Raw genomic sequence first — 22,347 nt, 5'->3', positions numbered from 1 at the left:
CTCCTGAGCCCTTTGAGGCTGTCTGCAGAGTCTAGTAAATCCCCAACCTGAGAGCTACAGAGGTCCAGTGTCTTTGATGATCAAAAGTCAAGGTGAGAGGCAGGGTGCAGACTGAAGGCCCTGTCTCCTCTCCATAGTGACCTCCCCAGTCTGGCCCCACCCTGTGTACCCCCTGCTCTCCCCACCTCGCTCACCCCATCCCACCCCTGGACCCAAATCTTCAGGACACAAATCTCAACCGCAGTGAGACAGTTCACCTCCACTGGGATGGCAGGGACTAAAGAAATGAAAGACCGGAGTTCCTGCCGTGGTGCACTGGGCTAAGAAAATGACTGCAGGACCTAGGGTTGCCAGGTTCGATTCACATCCCGGGACAGTGAGCTCAAGGATCCTCAGTGGGTTAAAGGATCTGGCATTGCTACAGCTGTGGTGTAAGTCATGGCTGTGGCTCAGATTCAACCCCTGGCCCAGGAAATTCCATATGCCGTGGGTATGGCCACAAAAATAAAAAAGGGAGGGAGGGAGGGAGCAAAACCACAAGTGTGCCTGAAGATGTTGGGAACTGGTACCCTGCACACTGCTGGGGTGACGTTAAGGGCACAGCCACTGTGGAAGACAGTCTGGGATAATTCAAGTGGTTAAACGCAAAGCTCCCATGAGACCCAGCAATTCTGCTCCCAAGCAGAGGCGCAAGAGGAAGGAAATACGTCCACAGAGACTTGAACACAAATGTTCATGAGAGCCAAAAAGCGGAAAGAGCCCAATTGTCCATAAACAGATGAATGGATATGTGAGACGTGGCCCACCCACACATGGATCATTGTTAAGCCAGGAAAAGGAGCCAAGCACTGGAGTTCCCGTGAGGCGCAGTAGGTTAAGGATCTGGCCTTGCCACAGTTGTGGCACAAGTCACAACTGCAATGCAGGTTTGATCCCTGGCTTGGGGAACTTTCATATGCTGTGGGTGCAGCCACAAAAGGGAAAAAAAAAAAAAAAAAAAAAAAAAAAAAGGGAGTTCCCACCATGGTGCAGGGAGGGATCGGGCCTTGTCACAGTGGCAGCCCAGATTCAATCCCTGGCCAGGGAACTTCCATATGCTGCAAGTGTGGCCATTAAAAATAAAGAAAAAAGAAAAATGGAGCAAAGCTCTGACACAGGCTACAATGTGGATGAACCTTGAAAATCTGCTAGTAAAAGAAATCACATGTGTGATTTCATTTAGATGAAAAATCCAAAATAGACAAAGCCATAAACACAAAAAGCGGACTGCAGATACCTTGAGATGGGGGCTGTGTGGGAGGATGGGCATGGCAGTTAGAGGGTTTCTTTTCAGAGTGATGAAAATATTTTATTTCTTTATTTATTTTGCTTTTTAGGGCTGCACCTGGGGCATATGGAAGTTCCCAGGCTATGATGGGGTGCACTGCCAGCCTGTGACACAGCCACAGCAACCCCGGATCCGAGCCACCTCTGGGACCTACACCACAGCTCACAGCAACACTGGGTCCTTAACCCACCAAGAGAGGCCAGGGATTGGACCTTCGTCCTCATGGGTACTAGATGGGCTCTTAACCCACTGAGCCACAAAAGGAACTCTGTAAATATTTTAAAGTTGAGTGTTGTGATCGCATAACCATTCTGAATATACTAAAAAGAAAACCAATGAATTGTACTCTTTAAGTGTGTTGATTATATAAAGTTACAAAAACCAGATAGCAAGCTGACTCCTGCCCCAGGGCCTTTGCACCGCTATTGAATCTCTTCCCATCAGTAGCTCCTCCTCACTCCCTCACTTCCTGCAGCTCCCCCACCCCACCAAAGGCCACCCTCTCACTACCAACCGTCCTGCCTGGTACTGCCCCCTCTCCCCAGCTCACAGGCTTTCTCAGTTTGCTTACTGCTGGTTGTCCTCACTAACAGAGAAACCCCAGGAGGGCAGGAACCTTTCTTTATCCAAGGTCACATAGCAGCTTACTCATCGTCACAAGCTCAATGCCTTGAACAGGCCTGGTACATAGCACACACAGAACTGATGTCTGTTTGATCAAAAGGTCAATCAAACACTAGTGAAAACTGGCCATGGTAGGTAAAGTGTTGACTTTTCATTGGGACTGGGCGGGGCTAGAACAGGACTGTTCTGCAGAGCCCCCACCTCTGGGCAGTATGTCCACCTCTGCCTGACCAGGGGTTAGGGAGATGGAGGGAGAGGCTGACTGACACCAGGCCAGGTGCAGGGTAAGCTTCTCAGAGCACGTGGAACATCAGGGCTTGGCTGGACGGCCCCACCAGCCCTGAGGACTCCAAAGACCCGGCTGGTGTCTTAAAGGCAGCTGCAGTGGGGCCTGGACTGCCAGGATCTCCCTGCTTGAGCCTCTCGCTTTGGACAGAGGGAAGGGTAATAGCTAATGAGGCCGGATCCAGAACTGGACTCATACTGGGTGATTCCCCTGGCACCAGGCCCAGGGGATCCTCTCCCAGGAGACCTGTGGCCTGGGACTCAGGGCTCCCTGGCACCCCTGCTCCCACCTACCTTCGCCCGGAGACACACGATGCGGGACAGAAGGCCGATCAGGATGTCGGTGTACACGCTTCTCTCGTGAGCCTCATCAATGATCAACACCTTGTACTTCAGCAGCAGGAAATCCTGGAAGACGGGGAGAGTCTGGGGGTGAGGCTGCCACCGGGCCTGAGCACCCCAGGGTCACCATGTACCCTGAAACGGCCAGGCAAGGAGCCCTCTGGGAGCCAGCACAGATCATGGAATGCTCGCTCTGCAAGGGCTCCTGGCTTGCGACCTTGGGCAAGTTGCTTCATCTCTCAAATGGGACAGTGGGACCCATCTCACAGGTTCAGGGTAAAGTTTTGATGACAACTGCTATCTGTAAAGTACACAGCGTGGGGTCTGGGGCCCAGCAGAGAAACTGCTAGAGAAAAGCTGACTATTTTTTTTTTTTAAAGTGCGGCAAATAAACGTTTATTTAGAGAGAGAAGATAGATGTGAAGAAAGTACAGTCACAGGCAGGCTGGGGGATGGGGGCACGAAGGGTGGAGAGGAAGAGACAAAGACAGAGACAGAGAAAGCCAGAGAGGAAAAGCACGGCAGCTCCTCTCTACTAAAGCCGAGCAACCAAATGCAGACACCAATGGAGCGGAGGGCAGGAAGGGAACAGGAATGAGGGGGAGTCGGGGTGGGTGGGGGACCGAGGGCAACAGGACAGCATATGCCATACAGAAAGGGGCCATCAGACCTCAAACACAGTCACCTTCCCAGGTGACCCTGGCTGGTCTGGAGGTAGGGGAGGCAAGAGTCAGCCCTGCCCTTCCCAGAGACCCCTGCCCAGGGGAACATCATACAGCCAGTAAGAAGCATATGGAGAGTTCCCATTGTGGGTCAGCAGTTAATGAACCCGACCAGCATCCGTGAGGACTTGGGTTCCACCCCTGGCCTTGCTCAGTGGGTTAAGGATCCGGCGTTCCCGTGAGCTGTGGTGTAGGTTGCAGACACGGCTTGGATTTGGCATTGCTGTGGTTGTGGCTGTGGCCGGCTGCTACAGCTCTGATTGGACCCCTAGCCTAGGAATTTCCATGTGCCGTGGGTAGGGACCTAAAAGACCAAAAAAAAAAAAAAAAAAAAAAAAAAGAAGAAGAAGAAGAAGCATATGCACTTAACTAATGCAAAGTATCTGTGAGCCAAATCCCACTAAACACAAGTTCACATTTAATTAGCACCCACTTGGTACTGTGCTAAGGTTGCTTTCATGAATGATATAATTTTTGCTCCAAGGCAGATATGAGGAAGGTACGAGCCTGCAGAGCAAGAAACTAAGACTCAGGGAGTTCCTGTCGTGGCTCAGTGGCTAACAAACCTGACTGATAACCATGAGGTTGCGGATTCAATCCAGTGTTGCTGTGAGCTGTGGTGTGGGTCACAGACACAGCTCGGATCCTGCGTTGCTGTGGCTGTGGTGTAGGCCAGCAGATATAACTCTGATTTGACCCCTAGCTTGAGAACCTCCATATGCCTCAGGTGCAGACCTGAAAAGACAAAAAGACAAAAAAGAAAAAGAAAAGAAAAAAGAAACTAAGGCTCAGAGAGGTTCAGTAACTCACCCAAAGTCACAGAGCAGCAGGGTGATACACGGTACTTTGCTAACCTTTCGCGAGCCAGCTGCTCATACTCCATTTGACACCCTAGCTTCCTGCCCCCCACGCTCACTGGCCTTGCTTTGTACCACATGATGAAGCCACCAACCTTCTGGATTTCCTTGAGCAAGACGCCATCTGTCATGAACTTGATCCTGGTCTCTTCAGTCACGTTTCCTTCATATCGGATCTGATAGGAGACAACCCTGTGGGGACAGGCTCTAGCTCAGGGCAAGCTATTCTCCTAGAGCTGCAGCTGCATGGCTGCTCCAAAGTGGGCAGAAGATCAGGCCTGGCCCCACCCGGCAGGTGGCTTAGAGCAGGCCCACTGGCTCCCTGAGCAAGGCCTTGATTCCTGCCTGCCCCACCTTGTCTCCAGAACCTCCAGTGTGAAGGGGGATGGGAGTTGTCATGGCCAAGTAAAAGGCATGTCAATCAAACACATACATGGACCTCAGCCAGAGCCCAGTGAACAACCAACTACTCGAGCCTTTTAGAAAGAAAAAAAAAAAAAGGAGTTCCTGTCGAGGTGCAGCAGAAACAAATCCAACTAGGAACCATGAGGTTGAGGGTTCGATTCCTGGCCTTGTTCAGTGGGTTAAGGATCTGGCATTGCTGTGAGCTGTGACGTAGATCGCAGACGTGGCTCCGATCCCGCGTTGCTGTGGCGGAGGCCAGCGGCTACAGCTCCGATTAGACTCCTAGTCTGGGAACCTCCATATGCCTCAGGTTTGACCCTAAAGAGACAAACACACACACACACACACACACACACACACACACACACACACACACACAGCTTTTTAGGAGTTCCCTTCAACACACACACACACACACACACACACACACACACACACACACACACACACACAGCTTTTTAGGAGTTCCCTTCAACACACACACACACACACACACACACACACACACACACACACACACACACACACACACACACACACACAGCTTTTCAAGGCTCAGCAGTTATCGAACCCAACTAGCATCCATGAGTTTGTGGATTCAATCCCTGGCCTCAATCAGTGGGTTACAGTTCCAGCATTGCCATGAGCTGTGGTGTGTGGCATGGATCCCACACTGCTGTCGCTCCAGCATAGGCCGGCGGCTACAGCTCCAATTGGACCCCTAGCCTCGGAACCTCATATGCCTTGAAAAGGGCCTTAAAAAGACAATAAGACCCAATAAAAAAAAGCTTTTTGGGAGACAACCTGGGAAACATGAACATAGATGTTCATGTTCGGGGGTCATAATACACTCTTTAGTTAAGGTAACACTATTGCAATTATGTTTTAAGAGTCTCTACCTTAAAAAAGAAAGAAAAATAGTGTCTTGATCTTTAAGACTCACACAGTGAAATACTGAGGATTAGATAATATGACATCTGAGTCAGGGGGAGGGTATGGAGCACAGATGGGACAAAACTGGTCACGAGCTGACAATACTGAAACTGGTTTTCAGGGACACAGTGGCTCATCGTACTGGTCTACTTTTGTACCTGCTTGAAAATTCTGCACTAAAAAGTTAAATAAAGAGGATGGAAAAAAGGGGCAGCTTTGCATGTCCTCTCATTTTCAATATATGCCTTGAAATGGAACAGTAGAGACAAAGAAGGGTATGAACAATATGAACCACTGTGTAGCAGTCAGACAGTGAGAAACAGAGTTGTTTGTGCACAGAAGGATCCATAGGAAACATGCAGTGGTGGCTGCCTGGGGAGCTGGGGAGCACCTCGCCCACCTAAGATGCAAACGCAATGAGGTTCCCCATTGAGTGCTGTCCCTTTTGGGGGTGGGCGGCTGTCTCAGAGCCAGGACAGGGCTGACCCACGCCAGTCCTGCTCAGTACACATATGATGACAGCATGGATAGAGGATGCTTTCCCTCTATATAACGTCTGTGCTTCCTGAGCCTTAGACCCACACTGGACACACTGCCCCTTCAAGTCTGAACTGGACAGTCTGGACCAAGGCCCAGGGGTCTGTGTTATGGAAACAGCGCCATGCCAGACTCTAGTCAGTGCCATACTGTGTTCCAACTGCTTTCCCAGGCAAGTCCTGCAGCCTTTCTGCCAGGAGAGGATCAGATCTTTTTTTTTTTTTCAGGGCCACACCTGAAGTTCCCAGGTGTGGGTCCTCCCATATGGAAGTTCCCAGGCTAGGGGTCGAATCAGAGCTGCAGCTGCCAGCCACAGCCACAGCTATGGCAATGGCCAGCAACTCAGGATGCCACATCTGCAACCTACACTGCAGGTTGCAGCAACACTGGATCCTTAACCCACTAAGGAGGCCAGGGATTGAACTTGCATCCTCATGAGCACTATGTCAGGTTCTTAACTCACTGAGACACAAGGGAAGTCTCAGGGAGAGGATTTTCATTTTGGAACCTTGAGTTATAAACTGACCTGGCAATGACGCTGAGTACTAATCACTGCCTGCCTGCCATTGCCCACCCGCTGCTCTGCTCCATCCCCAAGTCCCCATGAGGGCCATTTTGTCCCCTCAGTACAGTGTGTGTGTGTGTGTGTGGTGAGCCTAAGGGGCTGGCTGGTCTGTCCCTGTTCTGTGACCCTGGCCTAGAGGGTCCTGCTGTCAGCCTGTCAGCAGCCCTCTTGTCCAGGGACAGCCCTGTGCTTAGACGCAGACGCGGTGGTCCCACCTTGCGCCCTTGGGGGAACGAGGACCCTCATCCCCACTCAGCTTTGGCAGGGCCAGAGGACCACCCCAACCCTCCCTCACCGTGGCGACAGATTCATCTCCTTGGCCACTCGCTGGGACATGGCCACGGCGGCCACTCGGCGGGGCTCCGTGACGCCAATGATGCTGTTGTCACTGGGGGAGGAGAATATGAGATATCACCTGTCTGTCCCGAAGTCACAGAGGTGGCCCCATCAGCGGAGCCGGGACACAAGTACCAGCCAAGGCACCGCAGTGTCACCTAACAACAGCACAAGGGACAGCCCACGGGGAGTACCTGGGAGACACTCCAATAGGCATGCTGCAGAGGAAACCAGGCAGCCGCTAATGGGAACCTGGGTGAACCTGGGCCTACAATTCGGCGGCTGAGCGCGTGCTCCTCTGACCCAGCACATACCAAGGGGACAGGCAGCAGGGTCTGGAGGGGAAAGAACTGGCACAGCAGGCCCAAAGCTGCTCTCCCTAAAAGACCCACTTACAGCATGGCCCCCGGCTGGTATCTGGGACCCGGATTTCAAGAGGGCTTCCCCACAACTCCCTGAAGGATGAGAGGGGCTCCCTGTGCCTGGATGGTTTGTACCAATGACACAGTTTATGCTGACACTTGATTCCCTCTGGGGAGCCTAGGGTTTGGTAGGTGCCAGGCAGGGGGTGCCTGTGTGACCAGCCCTCAGTAAACACTCGAGGAGCCAAGTCTCCACTGGATGTCCTGGTAGAAGACACTCATAGGTGTTGTCACAACTCAGTGCTGGGGTAGTAAGTATGTTCTGCGTGACTCCCCTGTGTGCCTGGTTCCCCCAGACGTCACCCCATGAGACTTGTCTCTTTGCTGACTGTTTTGCATCCCACCACTGTACACATCGCAGCCGTCAGCACAACCACATGCGGGGTCCTGTGAGTCTTCCTTGCAAACTGCTGAACCTAAGGTGGTCTTGGGGACCCTGATACACACGGGTTGAAAGGACCAACGGGAGGTGACATGCCACCCTCCCCCCAGAGACTGACCTAAGCGTTTTACATGAATCCCGTCATTTCTTCTACATAACAACCCCCTATGGAGTAAAGATGACCACACCTCACAGCTGAGGAAACTGAGGCCCAGAGAGGTTAAGCAGCTTGCCCCAAATCACCCAGCATATAAAGGGCAGAGCCTGAATTAGATCCCCAGGAGCCCTGGCTCCCAACAACTTTGGGGGACCATGTGTCACTGTCACCTGAGGGACCTGCAGGAGACCCTGTGGCCAGCCCCTACCTGCTGTAGCCTGCTTCGTAGAGAAACTGGGGCACCTGGGTGGTCTTCCCACTGCCGGTCTCGCCACACACGATGACGATGGGGTGCTCGGCCACCGCCTCCATGATGACCTGTTCTTCAGCGAGAATTGGGAGCTTCAGCCGTTCTTCCTGGCAGGAGAGAGAAAGTCAGCACTCATGGAATTGGGGGGGTGGGGGTCGTCCCCTGCAGAAGGGCAGAGCTGAGGGGATGAGGGGACTCTGCTCAAAGCAAGACTACGGAGGGTGATGTGGTTCCTTTATACAGGGGACAGCCAAGGGAGAACAGAAGCTGAATAAAGGAATGAAGCCTTGACGGCTGGGGAGGGGGCCAGAGATATAGGCTGGTCCTTCAGAGCTTCAGACCTAGCGTCCCCATGACAGCCTGGTGCAGAAAAGCTCCTCTGGGTTACAGGCACTCTCAGCCTCTGCTGGTGGAGGCTCATTTATGGTAAAAGCACTTTGGCAAAAGCCGGGTGCTAGTTTTATCAAAATCAAGGATGTGACGGAGTTCCCACCATAGAGCAGTGGGTTATGAATCCAACTGCAGCAGCTCAGGTTGCTGCAAAGGCACATGTTCAATCCTCGCCTGGCACAGTGGGTTCAAGGATCCAGTGTTGCCACAGCTGTGGCACAGGTCACAGCTGGGGCTCAGATTCAGTCCCTGACCCAGGAACTTTCATATGCTGCAGGTATAGCCATAAAAAATAAATAGATAAATAAAATAAAAAGGATGTGAGATGTGGCAATTCCTCTCCCAGGTACTCACACGCGCACACACGCACTCAAGGATTACATACTGAACCCCTGCCTGCCCTTACTATGTGCAAAGCACACCAGCATGCTAGTTTTTAAAAGTCTGTTCTCTTCTACTTTTACTCCATTCTCTGGTTATTTTGACTGCTTCTTGTTTTTGATCCTACCCATGGTGTGTGGAAGTTTCTGGACCAGGCATCAATCCTGCGCCACAGCAGTGACAACACTGGATCCTTAACCATTAGGCCAAGAGGAAACTCCTTCCATTCTACTGGTTTAAAGGAAAAAAAAAAAGTGCTGGCTATCTCATGACTCAATAATGGCTCTGACCTCCAGTTTGCAAACACTGCTGCCACCACCCCATTTCTGTACCTCCGCCTATGAGGGGCAAGAAAGTTTAAATCAGCAGTGAAGATGACAGCAAAAAGCTAAAAGAACCCAAGTGCCCAGCCAGAGTGGGATAACTTAAACTGTGCTATATTCACGCCATGGAATAATCTATAGCAGTGAAGAACCCAATGGACCTCGGCGACACACATCTACACGGATAAATAAATCTCAGGAACATAATGCTGACTGACAAAAAAGCAAAGTACAAGAAAATATACATGATGTGAAGCCAGTTACAAAAATGGACAAACCTAAGAAATAATTAGCTTGGGAATATGCACGTGGAAAAACCACAGAGAAAAGCAGGGAATGAAGCCCAGGGGAAACAGGGACACTGGATGGCAGAGCCCAGGGTCCCTGAATGACTGTGGGGAGCGGAATCCCACACCTCGGCCCAGCAGCAGACAGCCCTGGGCTCTGACATCATCTACAAAGAAACCTTTTTGGCCTGAAGCCAGTGGCACCCCATAGCTGTGTTAGACCCCTCAGTGCACCCTCATTCTTTATATATAAGACCACAAATGCTCCTATAACAGAAACTGAATTTTGCTAAACTACTCTTTTTTTTTTTGTCTTTTTTAGGGCCATTCCTGTGGCATAAGAAGGTTCCCAGGCTAGGGTCCAAATCAGAGCTGTAGACACTGGCCAATGTCACAACCACAGTAACGCAGGATCTGAGCCACGTATGCGACCTACACCACAGTTCATGGCAATGTCGGATGCTTAACCCACTGAGCAAGGCCAGGGATGGAACCTGCATCCTCAAAATACTAGTCAGATTCCTTTCCACTGAGCCACAACGGGAACTCCTAAACTATATATTCTTACTTGGAACACTACACTAATATTTTTTATTCCATTCTCATTAAAAGAACATTTTTTAAAAAGGAGTTCCTGTCATGACTCAGAGATAACATACCCACATTCATGAGGATATGGGTTCAATCCCTGGCCTCACTCAGTGGGTTAAGGATCCCACGTTGAAAAAAAAAAAAAAAAAGGAGTTCCCGTTGTGGCGCAGTGGTTAACGAATCTGACTAGGAACCATGAGGTTGCGGGTTCGGTCCCTGCCCGTGCTCAGTGGGTTAACAATCCGGCGTTGCCGTTAGCTGTGGTGTAGGTTGCAGACGCGGCTCGGATCCCGCATTGCTGTGGCTCTGGCGTAGGCCGGTGGCTACAGCTCCGATTCAACCCCTAGCCTGGGAACCTCCATATGCCGCAGGAGCGGCCCAAGAAATAGCAACAACAACAACAACAACAAAAAAGACAAAAGACAAAAAAAAAAAAAAAAAAAAAAAAAGATCCCACGTTGCCGTGAGCTATGGCATAGGTCACAGATTCGGCTCAGATCCCACGTTGCTATGGCTGTAGTGTAGGCTGGCAGCTGTAGCTCTGATTTGACCCCTCGTCTGGGAACTTCCATATGCTGAGGGTGCAGCCCTGAAAATGAAATAAATAAATAAAAAGGAGTTCCCATATGGCTCAGTGGGTTAAGAACCGATTTAACCCCGAGCCCGAGACCTTCCATGTGACATGGGTGTGCAGCCAAAAAAAAAGAAAAAACAAAACTAAACTAAACACAGAAACATATAAACAAAAGAGCGGGTCACATCCCACCCTGTTTCCAGAATTCAACCTGTGGTCTGAAACACCTGCTCTAAGACCCAAGCGCCAGCTCCCTTGGGGCCTTGGCTCATACACTTCTCAATGAGGGATGGCCCAGCTGGTCCCTTAGCTCTGGCCCTGGTCGCCTTCCCTGATGAGCCCAGGCACCTCCGTGCTATGCTCTCATGGTACCCGATCTCCCCTCCACGGCTCCTGTCCCCAGCTGTGACGGGGTATGGTCCATCTTGGGCTCCCCTGATGGACTGAAGGCCTCAGATTGTGCCACCTTCTGTGCCGGCCCACAGCACACGCTGGGTGGAAACATGTGGATGGGTGGAACCAGCACCCACGACGGGCCAGGCCCTGTGGCACCAGCGGCTGCCAGGTTTCCCGAGTGCCTTCCATGGGCCACAGGCTTCAAGTCCCTGAGTCTCGTTGTCATGATGACCCAATAAGACCCTCATTTGACCAGAGAAGGAAACTGAGGTGCAGAGGGGTGGACTCCCCCCTCCCCCACATAGACAAGGTACCCCCAGTCTAGAGACGACAAAAAGGAGGTCCAGGAATGAGCTGGAAGGTGGGGGTAGCAGCAGGGCATTCCAGGTCAACAGAGCCCACAGCCCCAGCTCTTTCCTAATGAGCGGATGCTGGACCAGGACCTGCAGTCAGAGGCTGAAGATGACAGTGACTGGGCGATAAAGGCAGTTGATGTCCACTTCAACAGCCCTGACCATGGGCAGGGCACTTGCTTATCAGCTCTATGACAGCCTCACGAGATGGGAACAGCTATTGCCCTTTTCCAGACGAGAAACTGAGGCACAGAGGGTGAAGCAGACTATCCGGATCTTGGGATGTCCTCTGGCCACACCCTCAGCCCCTCACCTGGCACCCTAACTCATATCTCAATATCTGGGTGGCTAACCTGCATTTCGGGGGAGCGGTTCACAGGGATGAAGATGGCAGGCTTCGCTGGCGGCCTGGCCAGGGCAGAGGCTGTCACAGGAGGAGCAGATGGAGCAGCTGGGGTTCCGGCTGGATTGCTGGGCACTGGGCTCTGGCCCCCAGCCCCCGACAAGGTTGGTGGCAGATGTGCTGGGGCCATGCCCTCAGTGGCTTCCACTCGCTTGGCCACTGGGGCCTCCTCTAGTTCGGACTCTGCTGAGGATTCACCTTCCTCCTCTTCAGCCTCCTCTTCAGAATCCTGGTGTCGGCGCTTCCGGCAGGCCCCGCTGAGGCTGCTGATCTTCTGACCCTGGGCTGCTAGCTCGTCGGGCTTCCTGCCGAGAAAGCTGGGAAGTAAGACTCTAGCTCTGGGTGGCTGAAGGCTCATCAGAGGCCAGGACTCAAAGGCCATGCCCCTGCCTGCCTCAGGGCCTTTGCACCTGCTGTTCATGCTCCCTGCAGGTAACTTCTCCTTCACTTCACACAAGCCTCACAGGAAGACTTTCCCTCTCAAACACCTCTCCTACCTCCCTCTGTCCTCTCCTCCCTGCTTCTTTTCTCTTCGGTGCTTACCAGCACCAGATATACATGTATTCATTTGACCACTGTTTATCTCCCCACTGTGAGAAAGGAGGCATCTTCCCCCAAACTTCCAGAGCTTATGGAGTTCCCAAGCCAGGGATCTGAGCCACATATCCTCCACCTAAGCCACAACTGCAGCAACGTCAGATCCTTAACTTACTGTGCCAGGCTGGGATCGAACCCGAGTCCCAGCCCTCTCAAGATGCTGCCCATCCCATTGCGCTGCAGGGGGAGCTCCTAGAATGTAAGCTGCTTCTTTTTTTCTTTTGTCTTTTTAGGGCCGCACCCTTGGCACATGGAAGTTCCCACGCTAAGGGCTGAATTGGAGCTGTAGCTGCTGACTTACACCACAGCCATAGCAACACAGGATCCGAGCTACCTCTGCCACCTACACCACAGCTCATGGCAACACCAGATCCTTAACCCACTGAGCAAGGCCAGGGATCAAACCCACGTCCTCATGGATACTAGTAGGGTTCGTTAGCCAACAAGCCATGACAGGAACTCCTTAGAATGTAAGCTTCTTAAGGGAAAGGATTTCATTTTTGTGCACTGCTCTATTCCTAAGGCACAGAGGAGAGCCTGAGATGCAATGTGCATGCAATGAGCAGTTGTCAAGTGCACAATAACTGCGCAACTTCTGCATCCCATCGGTGTGGCTAAAAAAAACCCACAAAACAAACAAAAAGCGCTGATGGGCTAAATCAAATCCTTGATCACCTGACGGCAATTTCTAGCCTGTCTGTACAAAAGCTGGAAGGACCTGTAATGAAGGACTGGGCATTGCAGGAAATACCGGCATCCCTGGGGTAGAGAACTCTGCTACCCTGTGCCTTGTAGGATATTTAGCAGCACCTGAGGTCTCTGCCCGCGAGAAGCATTTTAGTAGGTAGGTCACTGCAAACACATTTTCCCATAACTCCAGAAGACCCCATGACCTGTGTGCCCCTCAGGAGCCCGGCGACGGGACAGGACTTAGGGCACAGCCAGCCAACTCACTCTTTGGTGCAGTACATGCGGTCCCCGGTGCCCAGCTTGGACGTGGTGTAAAAGAGCCTCATCTCCGCTTCTGAAACCTGGACCTCACTCAATTTCTGTAGCATCTCTGCTCGCTGGAGAAGGAAATGAGTGTGTTACACATTCAGCATCACGACTCTCTCTTCAGGAGGGAGATGAGACTAAATCAAACTCAAGCATTGCTAACCTCTACAGTTTTTTTTTTTTTTTTCTGGTCATACCTGCGGCATATGGATGTTCTTGGGCCAGAGATCGAATCTGAGCCGCAGCTGTGACCTATGCCACAGCTGCTGCAATGCTAGATCCTTAACCCCCTGTGCCACAAAAGGAAGTCCTATTTCATTATTGTTGAAATTACACACAGACATTTTAGATGTGCATCCATATATACATTTCATAATCAATGAAAGAAAAAGCAAGGTAGAGAACAGCAGGAAAAGGTACTCACAGGATTTAAACCGGACGTACTCACAGGAAAGCAAATCCTGGAAGGGCTCCAGGGACAGAGCGTCAGAACTGCTAACGGAAAGCCTGTGTATCCCCTGGTGGACACGGCACTCTAGCAGCCACCTTGTCAGAAAGACTAACAAGAGGGGCTCTCCTGAAGCCTCTGGTTCAGGGTTTCTCAGTCTCTACACTAGCGCCATTTGGGGCTGGAGAGTTTTTTACTGTTCTGTGCACTGCAACCTGTTTAACAGCATCCCTGGTTGTTAAGCCCACAAGATGCCAGCAGCATCCCCCAGTGTGTCTGGACATGGCCAAATGGGACAAACTGTCCCAGTTAAGAACCTCAAGAGCAACAGGTGGCTGGTGACCACTGTGCTGGATGTTGCTGACACAGAACTTGTCCCTCATTCCAGAAAGTTCTGACCATCCTACCTCAGAGATCATGTCCAGGGACACAGACCCCCACTGCTCCCCGGTGTGCAGGGCTATGTGCAGACAGCAAGCAAGTACCTGGCTCTTTTTCTCCTTCTGGTCTAAGATTCTCTGCAGCATCTTGCGTTCTTTCTTGGTCAGGGGCTTCTTCTCCTTCTTGGACAGGGGAGGGGCTTTACTCTTCTTCTTCTTCTTTCCCGGCAGGACAAGTGCATTGCTGGCATCAACTCCTTTCAAAGTGCCCTTATCTGAAAAGACACGCTCGCCTGACCCATGGCCCCAGAGTCCAGGGAGCACAGATGCCCAGGAGCCTCCTCAAGGTTCTGGGCCGATGTCGTTTTCCTCTGGTGGGGGGGCCTCCTCTCCTGCAGAGGAATGGGGATGCAGGCCCATCATACCTTCACCCCACCTGTCCAACCAGCACCTCCATCCTTGTGTTTCAGTGAGAGGGATAGGGCCCGGCAAGGGAGAAACTGAGCTATAGGAGTGCCTCCCTCATAGTGGGGTCCTGCTTTCAGCCAGTCTGTGAGGGTGGAACTATTTTAACCATAAGGGTATACAGTGGGCTAAATGCTGATTTGTGTCATATCTATTTTTAAATGTCAGAGTTTCTAAGTATACAAATGAGGGAGTTCCCTGGTGGTCTAGTGGTTAGGACCCAGAGCTTCTACCACTGTGGCCTGGGTACAATCCCTAGTCTGAGAACTGAGGTTCCACATCAAGCTGCTGCACACTGCTGCCAAAAAAAAAAAAAAAAAAAAAAAACAGGAAGAACAAAAAGTATATGATCAACACAAAAATCCAACTCTTTCTCTTTTTTTGTTTTTAGGGCCACACCCTCAGCATACGGAGGCTCCCAGGTTAGGGGTCAAATCAGAGCTACAGCCCCTGGCCTACGCCACCACCCAGCAACTCAGGATGCAAGCCGCATCTGCACTAACCTACACCACAGCTCATGGCAACGCTGGATCTGTAACCCACTGAGCAAGGCCAGGGATTGAATGCACAACCTCATGGTTACTAGTCGGATTTGTTTCTGCTGTGCTATGATGGGAACTCCCAGCACTCTCTTTTTATGGCCACATCCACGGCATATGCAAGTATTCAGGCCAGGGCTGAATCTGAGCCATAGCTGCAGCAACACCAGACCCTTTACCCCATTGCACCAGGCTGGGGATCGAACCCACACCTTCGCAGTGACCGGAGCTGCTGTAGTCAGACTCTATTTAATCCACTGCACCACAGCAGAAACTCCAAAATTTCAGCTCTCTGATTAATCTTTAGCTCAAAACTACTGCTGTACCTTGGGGAAGAGGGGCCTGGGGAAGCACCTACTTCTGCCTGACACCCAATGCTAGAGTCCTCGTAGGGGCAGTGTCTGTCTTTTATTAAAAAGCTCAGGCTTTGTATGTCTTTATGATATTACCGAGTGTGGGAAAAGTTGTGTGCTTTTCACTAAGAATGAGACATTTTTAAGCTATTCAAGCTATGCTTTCTGTAGTTCTCAAACAGAATTAAAAGTAGAAGAGGGAGTTCCCGTTGTGGCTCAGCAGTAACAAACTCGACTAGTATCCATGAGGTGGCAGGTTCAATCCCTGGTCAGTGGATCAAGGATCCAGTGTTGCTGTGAGCTGTGCTGTAGATCACAGATGTGGCTAGGATCCTGCGTTGCTGTGGCTATGGTGTAGCCTGGCAGCTGCAGCTCCAATCCAGCCCCTACCCTGGAGTACTGCCCTAAAAAGACCAAAAATAAAAAAGATCGTATGCAGCATTTTCCAAAGGCTCCAAATCGTGTGACACGATTCTACTTGACCACTAACAGAAGCACTTTGGGGTCTTCAAATTTTTGGTTTTGTATTTTTTGCACCTGAAACACAGAGAAATTCCTGAACCAATGACTGAACCAGTACCACAGCAGTGACATTGCCAAATCCTTAATCACTAAGCTACCATGGAACTCTGGATGGTTCACAAAAAAAATTTTTTCCCCTCTTTTGGCTACCCCAAAGCATATGGAGTTTCTGGGCCAGGGATGTGATAACACCAGATCCCCCTTTTTTTTTTTTTTTTTTTTTTGTCTTTTCTGTCCTTTTAGGGCCGCACCCACTGTATATGGAGATTCCCAGTCTGGGAGTCAAATCAGAGCTGTAGTTGCTGGCCCACACCACAGCCACAACAATGCCGGATCCTCAATCCACTGAGCAAGGCCAGGTATCGAACCCAAAACCTCATGGTTCCTAGTCAGATTGGTTTCTGCTGCACTACGACAGGAACTCCACACCAGATCCTTTAACCCACTGTGCAGGGCCAGGGGTCGAACCTGCGCCCCAGTGTTGCAGAGATGCCATGGATTCCTTAAAAAAAAAAAAAAAAAAAGGAATTCCCATCGTGGTGCAGCAGAAACAAATCTGACTAGGAACCATGAGATTGCGGATTCGATCCCTAGCCTCACTCAGTGGGTTAAAGATCTGGCGTTGCTGTGACTGTGGCGTATAGGCCAGCAGCTACAGCTCCAATTAGACCCCTAGCCTGGGAACCTCCACACATGCTGCAGTTGCAGTACTTAAAAAAGAAAAAAAAAGAGAGAGATGCTGTGGATTCCATTGCACCACAGTGGGAACTCCTCAATTTTTAAGAATGTAAAAGTAGGAATTCCTGTCCTGGCTCAGTGGAAACAAATCTGACTAGCATCCATGAGGACACACGTTCGATTCCTGGCCTCACTCAGTGGGTCAAGGATCCAGTGCTGCGGTGAGCTGTGGTGTAGGTCACAGATGTGGCTCGGATCTGGTGTTGTTGTGACTATGGCATAGGCCGGTAGCTACAGCTCCAATTGGACCCCTAGCCTGGGAACCTCCATATGCCGCTGGTGTGGCCTTTAAAAAAAGAGAGAACGTAAAAGCGTCCCTATGGTAAAAACTTTGAGAACCACTGTGTTATAGGGAACAAAAGGGGGGGGTGCTAAAAATAAAAATGAAGGTGATGATACTGGATCAGTGGTTGGGGAAAAGTTCTTTTTTTTTTTCTTTTCTTTTCTTTCTGGGACAGCACTTTCAGCATATGGAAGTTCCCAGGCTAGGGGTCAAATCAGAGCTACAGCTGCCAGCCTAGCCACAGCCACAGCCACAAGGGATCCGAGCCACCTCTGTAATCCAACCCACAGCTCATGACAACACCGGCTCTTTAACCCACTGAGCAAGGCCAGGGATGGAACCTACGTCCTCATGGATACCAGTCAGGTTCTTAACCTGCTGAGCCACAACAGGAACTCTGGGAAAAGCTCTCTGAAGAAGGCAACCTGCTTTATGTTCTTATAAGATCCTCTGACCCCTGAGAAAGGTGGGAATAAACAGAAATCTCTGATTCTGGGGTGAGAAACAACTTCCCCCAAATCATTGGGTCTAAGAGACCTCAGGCCCCTCTGCTTTAACCCAACTGTTAGCCCAGGGGACTTCTGCCCTCCTAGAGGGGCCAGCTCAAGTCCTGAGCCATTAAAGCCATTTACAATGGATGACGCCCATTACAGGACACACCCCATCTCCAAGGCCTGTCTTTCCTTTTCAAAGCACTCTCGTTTCAGTCACAAACATATTCTCCCAAAACACCAACTATGAGGGCAGGGAGGACAGCTGGTACTGTTGGACCCATTTGACAGCTGAGAAGATGGAGGCATACAGATGCCAGGTGATTTGCTTCAACTCTCAGCCAATCCCTGCAACTTCCACGGAGGAGGGGATTCAGACTCCACATTCCCACCCTGACCATCTCTTCTGTAACCTGACTGCCTTCCAGGTCCAGGGAGCATGGGGAAGAGAAGGCTGATGAATGGGTGGAGGGAAGCAGGCTTCTCCCTTGGCAGCACCAGCTCCCCTTCCCTTGTCTCTAGAATCTAGACTCACTCCTCCCTAACTTCAGCCTGGACCTCAGGAACCCTATATAAGCAGCTGGATGAGTCCAAATTTGGTATGTGCTCAGTTTCAGGGGCCTGCAAGACAGTTCCCCCCAACTTTCCCCGGAAAGCCCCATTAATGTCATCCGATGGCCTCCCCCGTGTTACATCCAGTGGTCCTCCTCTCCCTCCTGGACCCCACAGCAACATTTGACACAGACTGTGGATCCTCTTCACGGTCCCACACCTTCCCAGTGCTCTGCCCCCACCTCATAGGCTGAACTCATTGCACGAGTAAGGCAATCCAGTCTTTAGACTTTATACACAGATGATTCCAAACTGCTACCTCCCCTGGACTTGCCTCCCTCAAAGCATGCAAATCAGCAGCTGCCTGTCTACCCTTCTACTTGGATATCTAATAGCACCCCCCACCAACTACTCATATGCAAAACTAACCTGTACGTCTTCCAGCAAGCTGCCCAGCCCTATCTTCTCCAGCCACTGGATCGGACACCTGGGGGTCGTTTCTGACATCTCCTTTGTTCTTGTGCACAGTCAGCCAGCAACTCCTATCAGCTCTATCTTCCAAATACATCCTGCATCCAACCATCTCTTACTGCTGCCTCCCTGGTCCAAGCATCAACTCCCACCCTAGTGAATGAACTCAGCAGCTTCCTAACTAGTTGCCCTTATTCTTTGCTCTCTACTGCTTTTCGTCAACACAGCAGCCAAAGTGATGCTGTTAAAAAACGGGCCCAGGAGTTCCCATCGTGGCGCAGTGGTTAACGAATCCGACTAGGAACCATGAGGTTGCGGGTTCGGTCCCTGCCCTTGCTCAGTGGGTTAAGGATCCGGCGTTGCCGTGAGCTGTGATGTAGGTTGCAGACGCGGCTCGGATCCCGCGTTGCTGTGGCTCTGGCGTAGGTCAGTGGCTACAGCTCCAATTCGACCCCTAGCCTGGGAACCTCCATATGCCGCAGGAGCGGCCCAAGAAATAGCAAAAAGACAAAAAAAAAAAAAAAAAAAAAAAAGCGGGCCCATATCATGTTCCTCCTCTGCTCTAAACCCTCCCATGGTCACAGTCCTTGCACGACCCACCAGGCCCTACATGATCCTGCCCCCTTTTTAAATTTCATCTCCACTCAGCTATTCTGGCTGCCTTCAGGTCTTAAGCAAGGATTCCATGCTTTTTCAATGGGGCCTTCCCAATCCAACCTATGAAACATCTCCCCCAAACATCTCTTCTGCTTCACCTCTTTAGCATTTTATCTGCATAACATTCTATATTCTTTGGGTTTATCTCTTCTTGTCTCCTCCCAGACGCATCTAAACTCTGCATGGCAGGGATTTTTTTCCTTATCTCCTCTTCTGTTACCTTCGTAGAACACAATAATCGTTTCTAATAAAAACGAGGGGTCTGAGCAGAAATGTAAGGCAGCCCTGGAGCTAAGCACACAGCTATGGCTTGAAAAATAAAAACTGAAGGATCGCTGGTAGGGAGGTTATAATCAAAACCATCAAGATAGATGGAAATACCTTATTTTCTTGCCCAAATTCCCCATGTTGCAGTCCTAGGGTTGGACCCCACTGGAAAGAAGCTCCAGGTATTGTTCCAAATTCAGTTATTCCTCTCTTCCCTTGGGTCATCTGAGTTGGGGTGTGGGGTGCGTCTCTCTGGTCCCCCCGCGTCCGAGTCTCGGAGGCAGGGCATAGTCCTGGAGCCCTTTGGCCGCCACTGGCCAGCCCTGGCCGGGAGGCCCCGGTTGGTCCCGCCTCCGAAACCCAGCCCCCATCTGGGGACTACTTACCCTCCAGTTCCAGTCGCACGGGGGGCGGCTCGGGAGGGCCTTTGGAAGGGCCAGGGGCCGCCTGCTGGCGCCCCTTGATGTTATACCTCCGGCGCAGCTTCCCCATGATGCCAGATCCTGCTCAGCTCCCGACGGCTGCGAAACCCGCTCACTCCAAAGCCCAACCCACGTGAGCCCCTTCCAAGGGTTCAGAACAGAAAACTTCCGGGCTGCGCTCTCGCGAGATCTGGGTCTAGCTGGGTCCCTGCTGGGTTGGGCTGGAGGCGGGGCCACGTTGAAAGGCGGGGCTGGTCGGAGGAGGGTGGGGCCAAGTTAAAGGAGCGGCAAGGGCCTAAGGGTGCCACAGAGGCTTCAGTGGAGAATAGCCTGGGCTGATTAAACTGAGGCCTCTGTGGGGCCCTTAGACCCCGGGAAGTGTGAGTCTCTAAATCTGAATCATGTACTAATATTAATTTAGCTACTTGGGAATGGGAGTGTTTTATCACCTTTAAAAATATAACCCTTGGAGTTCCCGTCTGGCTCTGCAGTTAGCAAACCTGACTGGCATCCATGACGACATGGGTTCCATCCCTGGCCTTGCTCAGTTGGCTGAGGATCCGGGGTTGCCGGGAGCTGTGGTGTAGGTCGCAGACAGAGCTCAGATCTGGCGTTGCTGTGGCGTAGACCGGTTGCTACAAGTCCAATTGGACCCCTAGCCTGGGAACCTCCATATATGCCTCAGGTGCGGCTCTAAAAAGACAGAAAGACCAAAAAATAAAAAAAAATAACCCTTAATACAATCTTCTTCCTTCTCTTTTTGCTTATCTGCATTTTCTGATACTCTGAAGGAAACATTAGTTGTATAGTAAAAAGGCGCTAAATATTAAGTGACAGAATAACTAAAAAAAGAAGGTATCTATTAGATAACTTTGAATTCTCATTACCACATCACATTGTCTGTAGTGCACTTGGAAATAATGTATTTTCAGAATCCTATAATTATCTTGTGAACAAGAATGGTTATGTTGTGTCTCCTTTTTTTCCGTTAAGGGCAAACATTTAAATCGTCTCACAAAAAAAATGAAGGCACTAGGAGTTATCTCAGAATTTTGGAAAGGATAAAGTTATTTTTTATTTTATTTATTTATTTTTGCTTTTTAGGGCTGCACCCATGGCATATGGAGGTTCCCAGGCTAGGGGTCAAATCCGAACTATAGCTACCGGCTTATACCACAGCCACAGCCACGCCAGATTTGAGCCATGTCTGCAACCTATACTACAGCTCACAGCCATGTCAGATCCTTAACCCACTGAGCAAGGCCAGGGATCGAACCTGCATCCTCATGGATGTTAGTCAGATTCGTTAACTGCTGAGCTATGATGGAAACTCCAAGGATAGTTATTTTAAAAAGTTATTTAGGGAGTTCCTGTCGTGGCGCAGTGGTTAACGAATCCGACTAGGAACCATGAGGTTGTGGGTTCGATCCCTGGCCTTGCTCAGTGGGTTGACGATCCCGCGTTACTGTGGCTCTGGTGTAGGCCGGGGCTACAGCTCCGATTAGACCCCTAGCCTGGGAACCGCCATATGCCGCAGGAGCAGCCCAAGAAATGGCAAAAAGACAAAAAAAAAAAAAAAAAAAAAAAAGTTATTTAAAGTTACTGCCTCAGGAAAAACACTTGAATAATCCAGAGCAAGATCTGGCTGCAGGAGTTCCCATTTTGGCTCAGTGGGTTAAGAATCCAACCTAGTGTCTGTGAGGATGCAGGTTTGATCCCCCGCCTTTCTCAATGGGTTAAGGATCCCGCATTGCCACAAACTCTGGTGTAGGTCGCATATGTGGCTTGGATCCAGCATTGCTGTGGCATAGGCCCGCAGCTGCAGCTCCAATTGGACCCCTAGTCTGAGACCTTTCATATGCCACAGGTACAGCCTTAAAAAGAAAAAAAGAAAAAAAATCTGGCTGTAGAATAGGTAAGCAATGAATAGTTGCTGAGTTGTCACTGCAGCAGTTCCTGGCCTGGGAACTTTCTGGGGTGTGACAAATAATAAATGTTGAATATAAGAACGAACAAATGAATGAAGAGTGTGATTAATTTGGATAAGCACCTGTCTTTCCTTGAAAAACAAAAACAAACCCCGGAGTTCCCATCGTGGCTCAGTGAAAACTAATCTGACTAGGAAACATGAGGTTGCAGGTTCCATCCCTGGCCTCACTCAGTGGGTTAAGGATCTGGTGTTGCCATGAGCTGTGACATAGTTCAGCATCTGTAGCTCAGATTCGCCCCCTAGCCTGGGAAACTCCATATGCCATGGGTGCAGCCCTAAAAAAAGCAAAAACAAGCAAACACACAGGTGGTACATGACAGGATGTAGATAGTAT

The 22,347-nt window shown here is 50.6% G+C and overlaps 1 protein-coding gene across 3 annotated transcripts in view; it reads right to left on the bottom strand.

The window, feature by feature from the left end:
- DHX37 (DEAH-box helicase 37) overlaps positions 1–20,225 on the bottom strand; it is a 36,285-nt gene extending 16,060 nt beyond the window's left edge. Inside the window, exons 1-8 of one of the 3 annotated variants that reach the window (XM_021072287.1) lie at positions 19,988–20,225; positions 14,369–14,538; positions 13,394–13,506; positions 11,793–12,147; positions 8,103–8,251; positions 6,893–6,985; positions 4,253–4,349; positions 2,531–2,644 (exon numbers count right to left, since the gene is read on the bottom strand). In XM_021072287.1, the coding sequence (XP_020927946.1) occupies positions 2,531–2,644; positions 4,253–4,349; positions 6,893–6,985; positions 8,103–8,251; positions 11,793–12,147; positions 13,394–13,506; positions 14,369–14,538; positions 19,988–20,093 (1,197 nt within the window). In that variant the 5' untranslated portion in view covers positions 20,094–20,225. Of the gene's footprint in view, positions 1–2,530; positions 2,645–4,252; positions 4,350–6,892; positions 6,986–8,102; positions 8,252–11,792; positions 12,160–13,393; positions 13,507–14,368; positions 14,656–19,987 lie in introns of all 3 variants that reach the window. The other 2 variants (XM_021072286.1, XM_021072288.1) reach the window with 2 other exon arrangements.

This window comes from Sus scrofa, chromosome 14, assembly GCF_000003025.6.
Source record: "Sus scrofa isolate TJ Tabasco breed Duroc chromosome 14, Sscrofa11.1, whole genome shotgun sequence".
Classification (NCBI taxonomy): domain Eukaryota; kingdom Metazoa; phylum Chordata; class Mammalia; order Artiodactyla; family Suidae; genus Sus; species Sus scrofa.
This window is presented reverse-complemented; position numbering and strand designations above follow the sequence as displayed.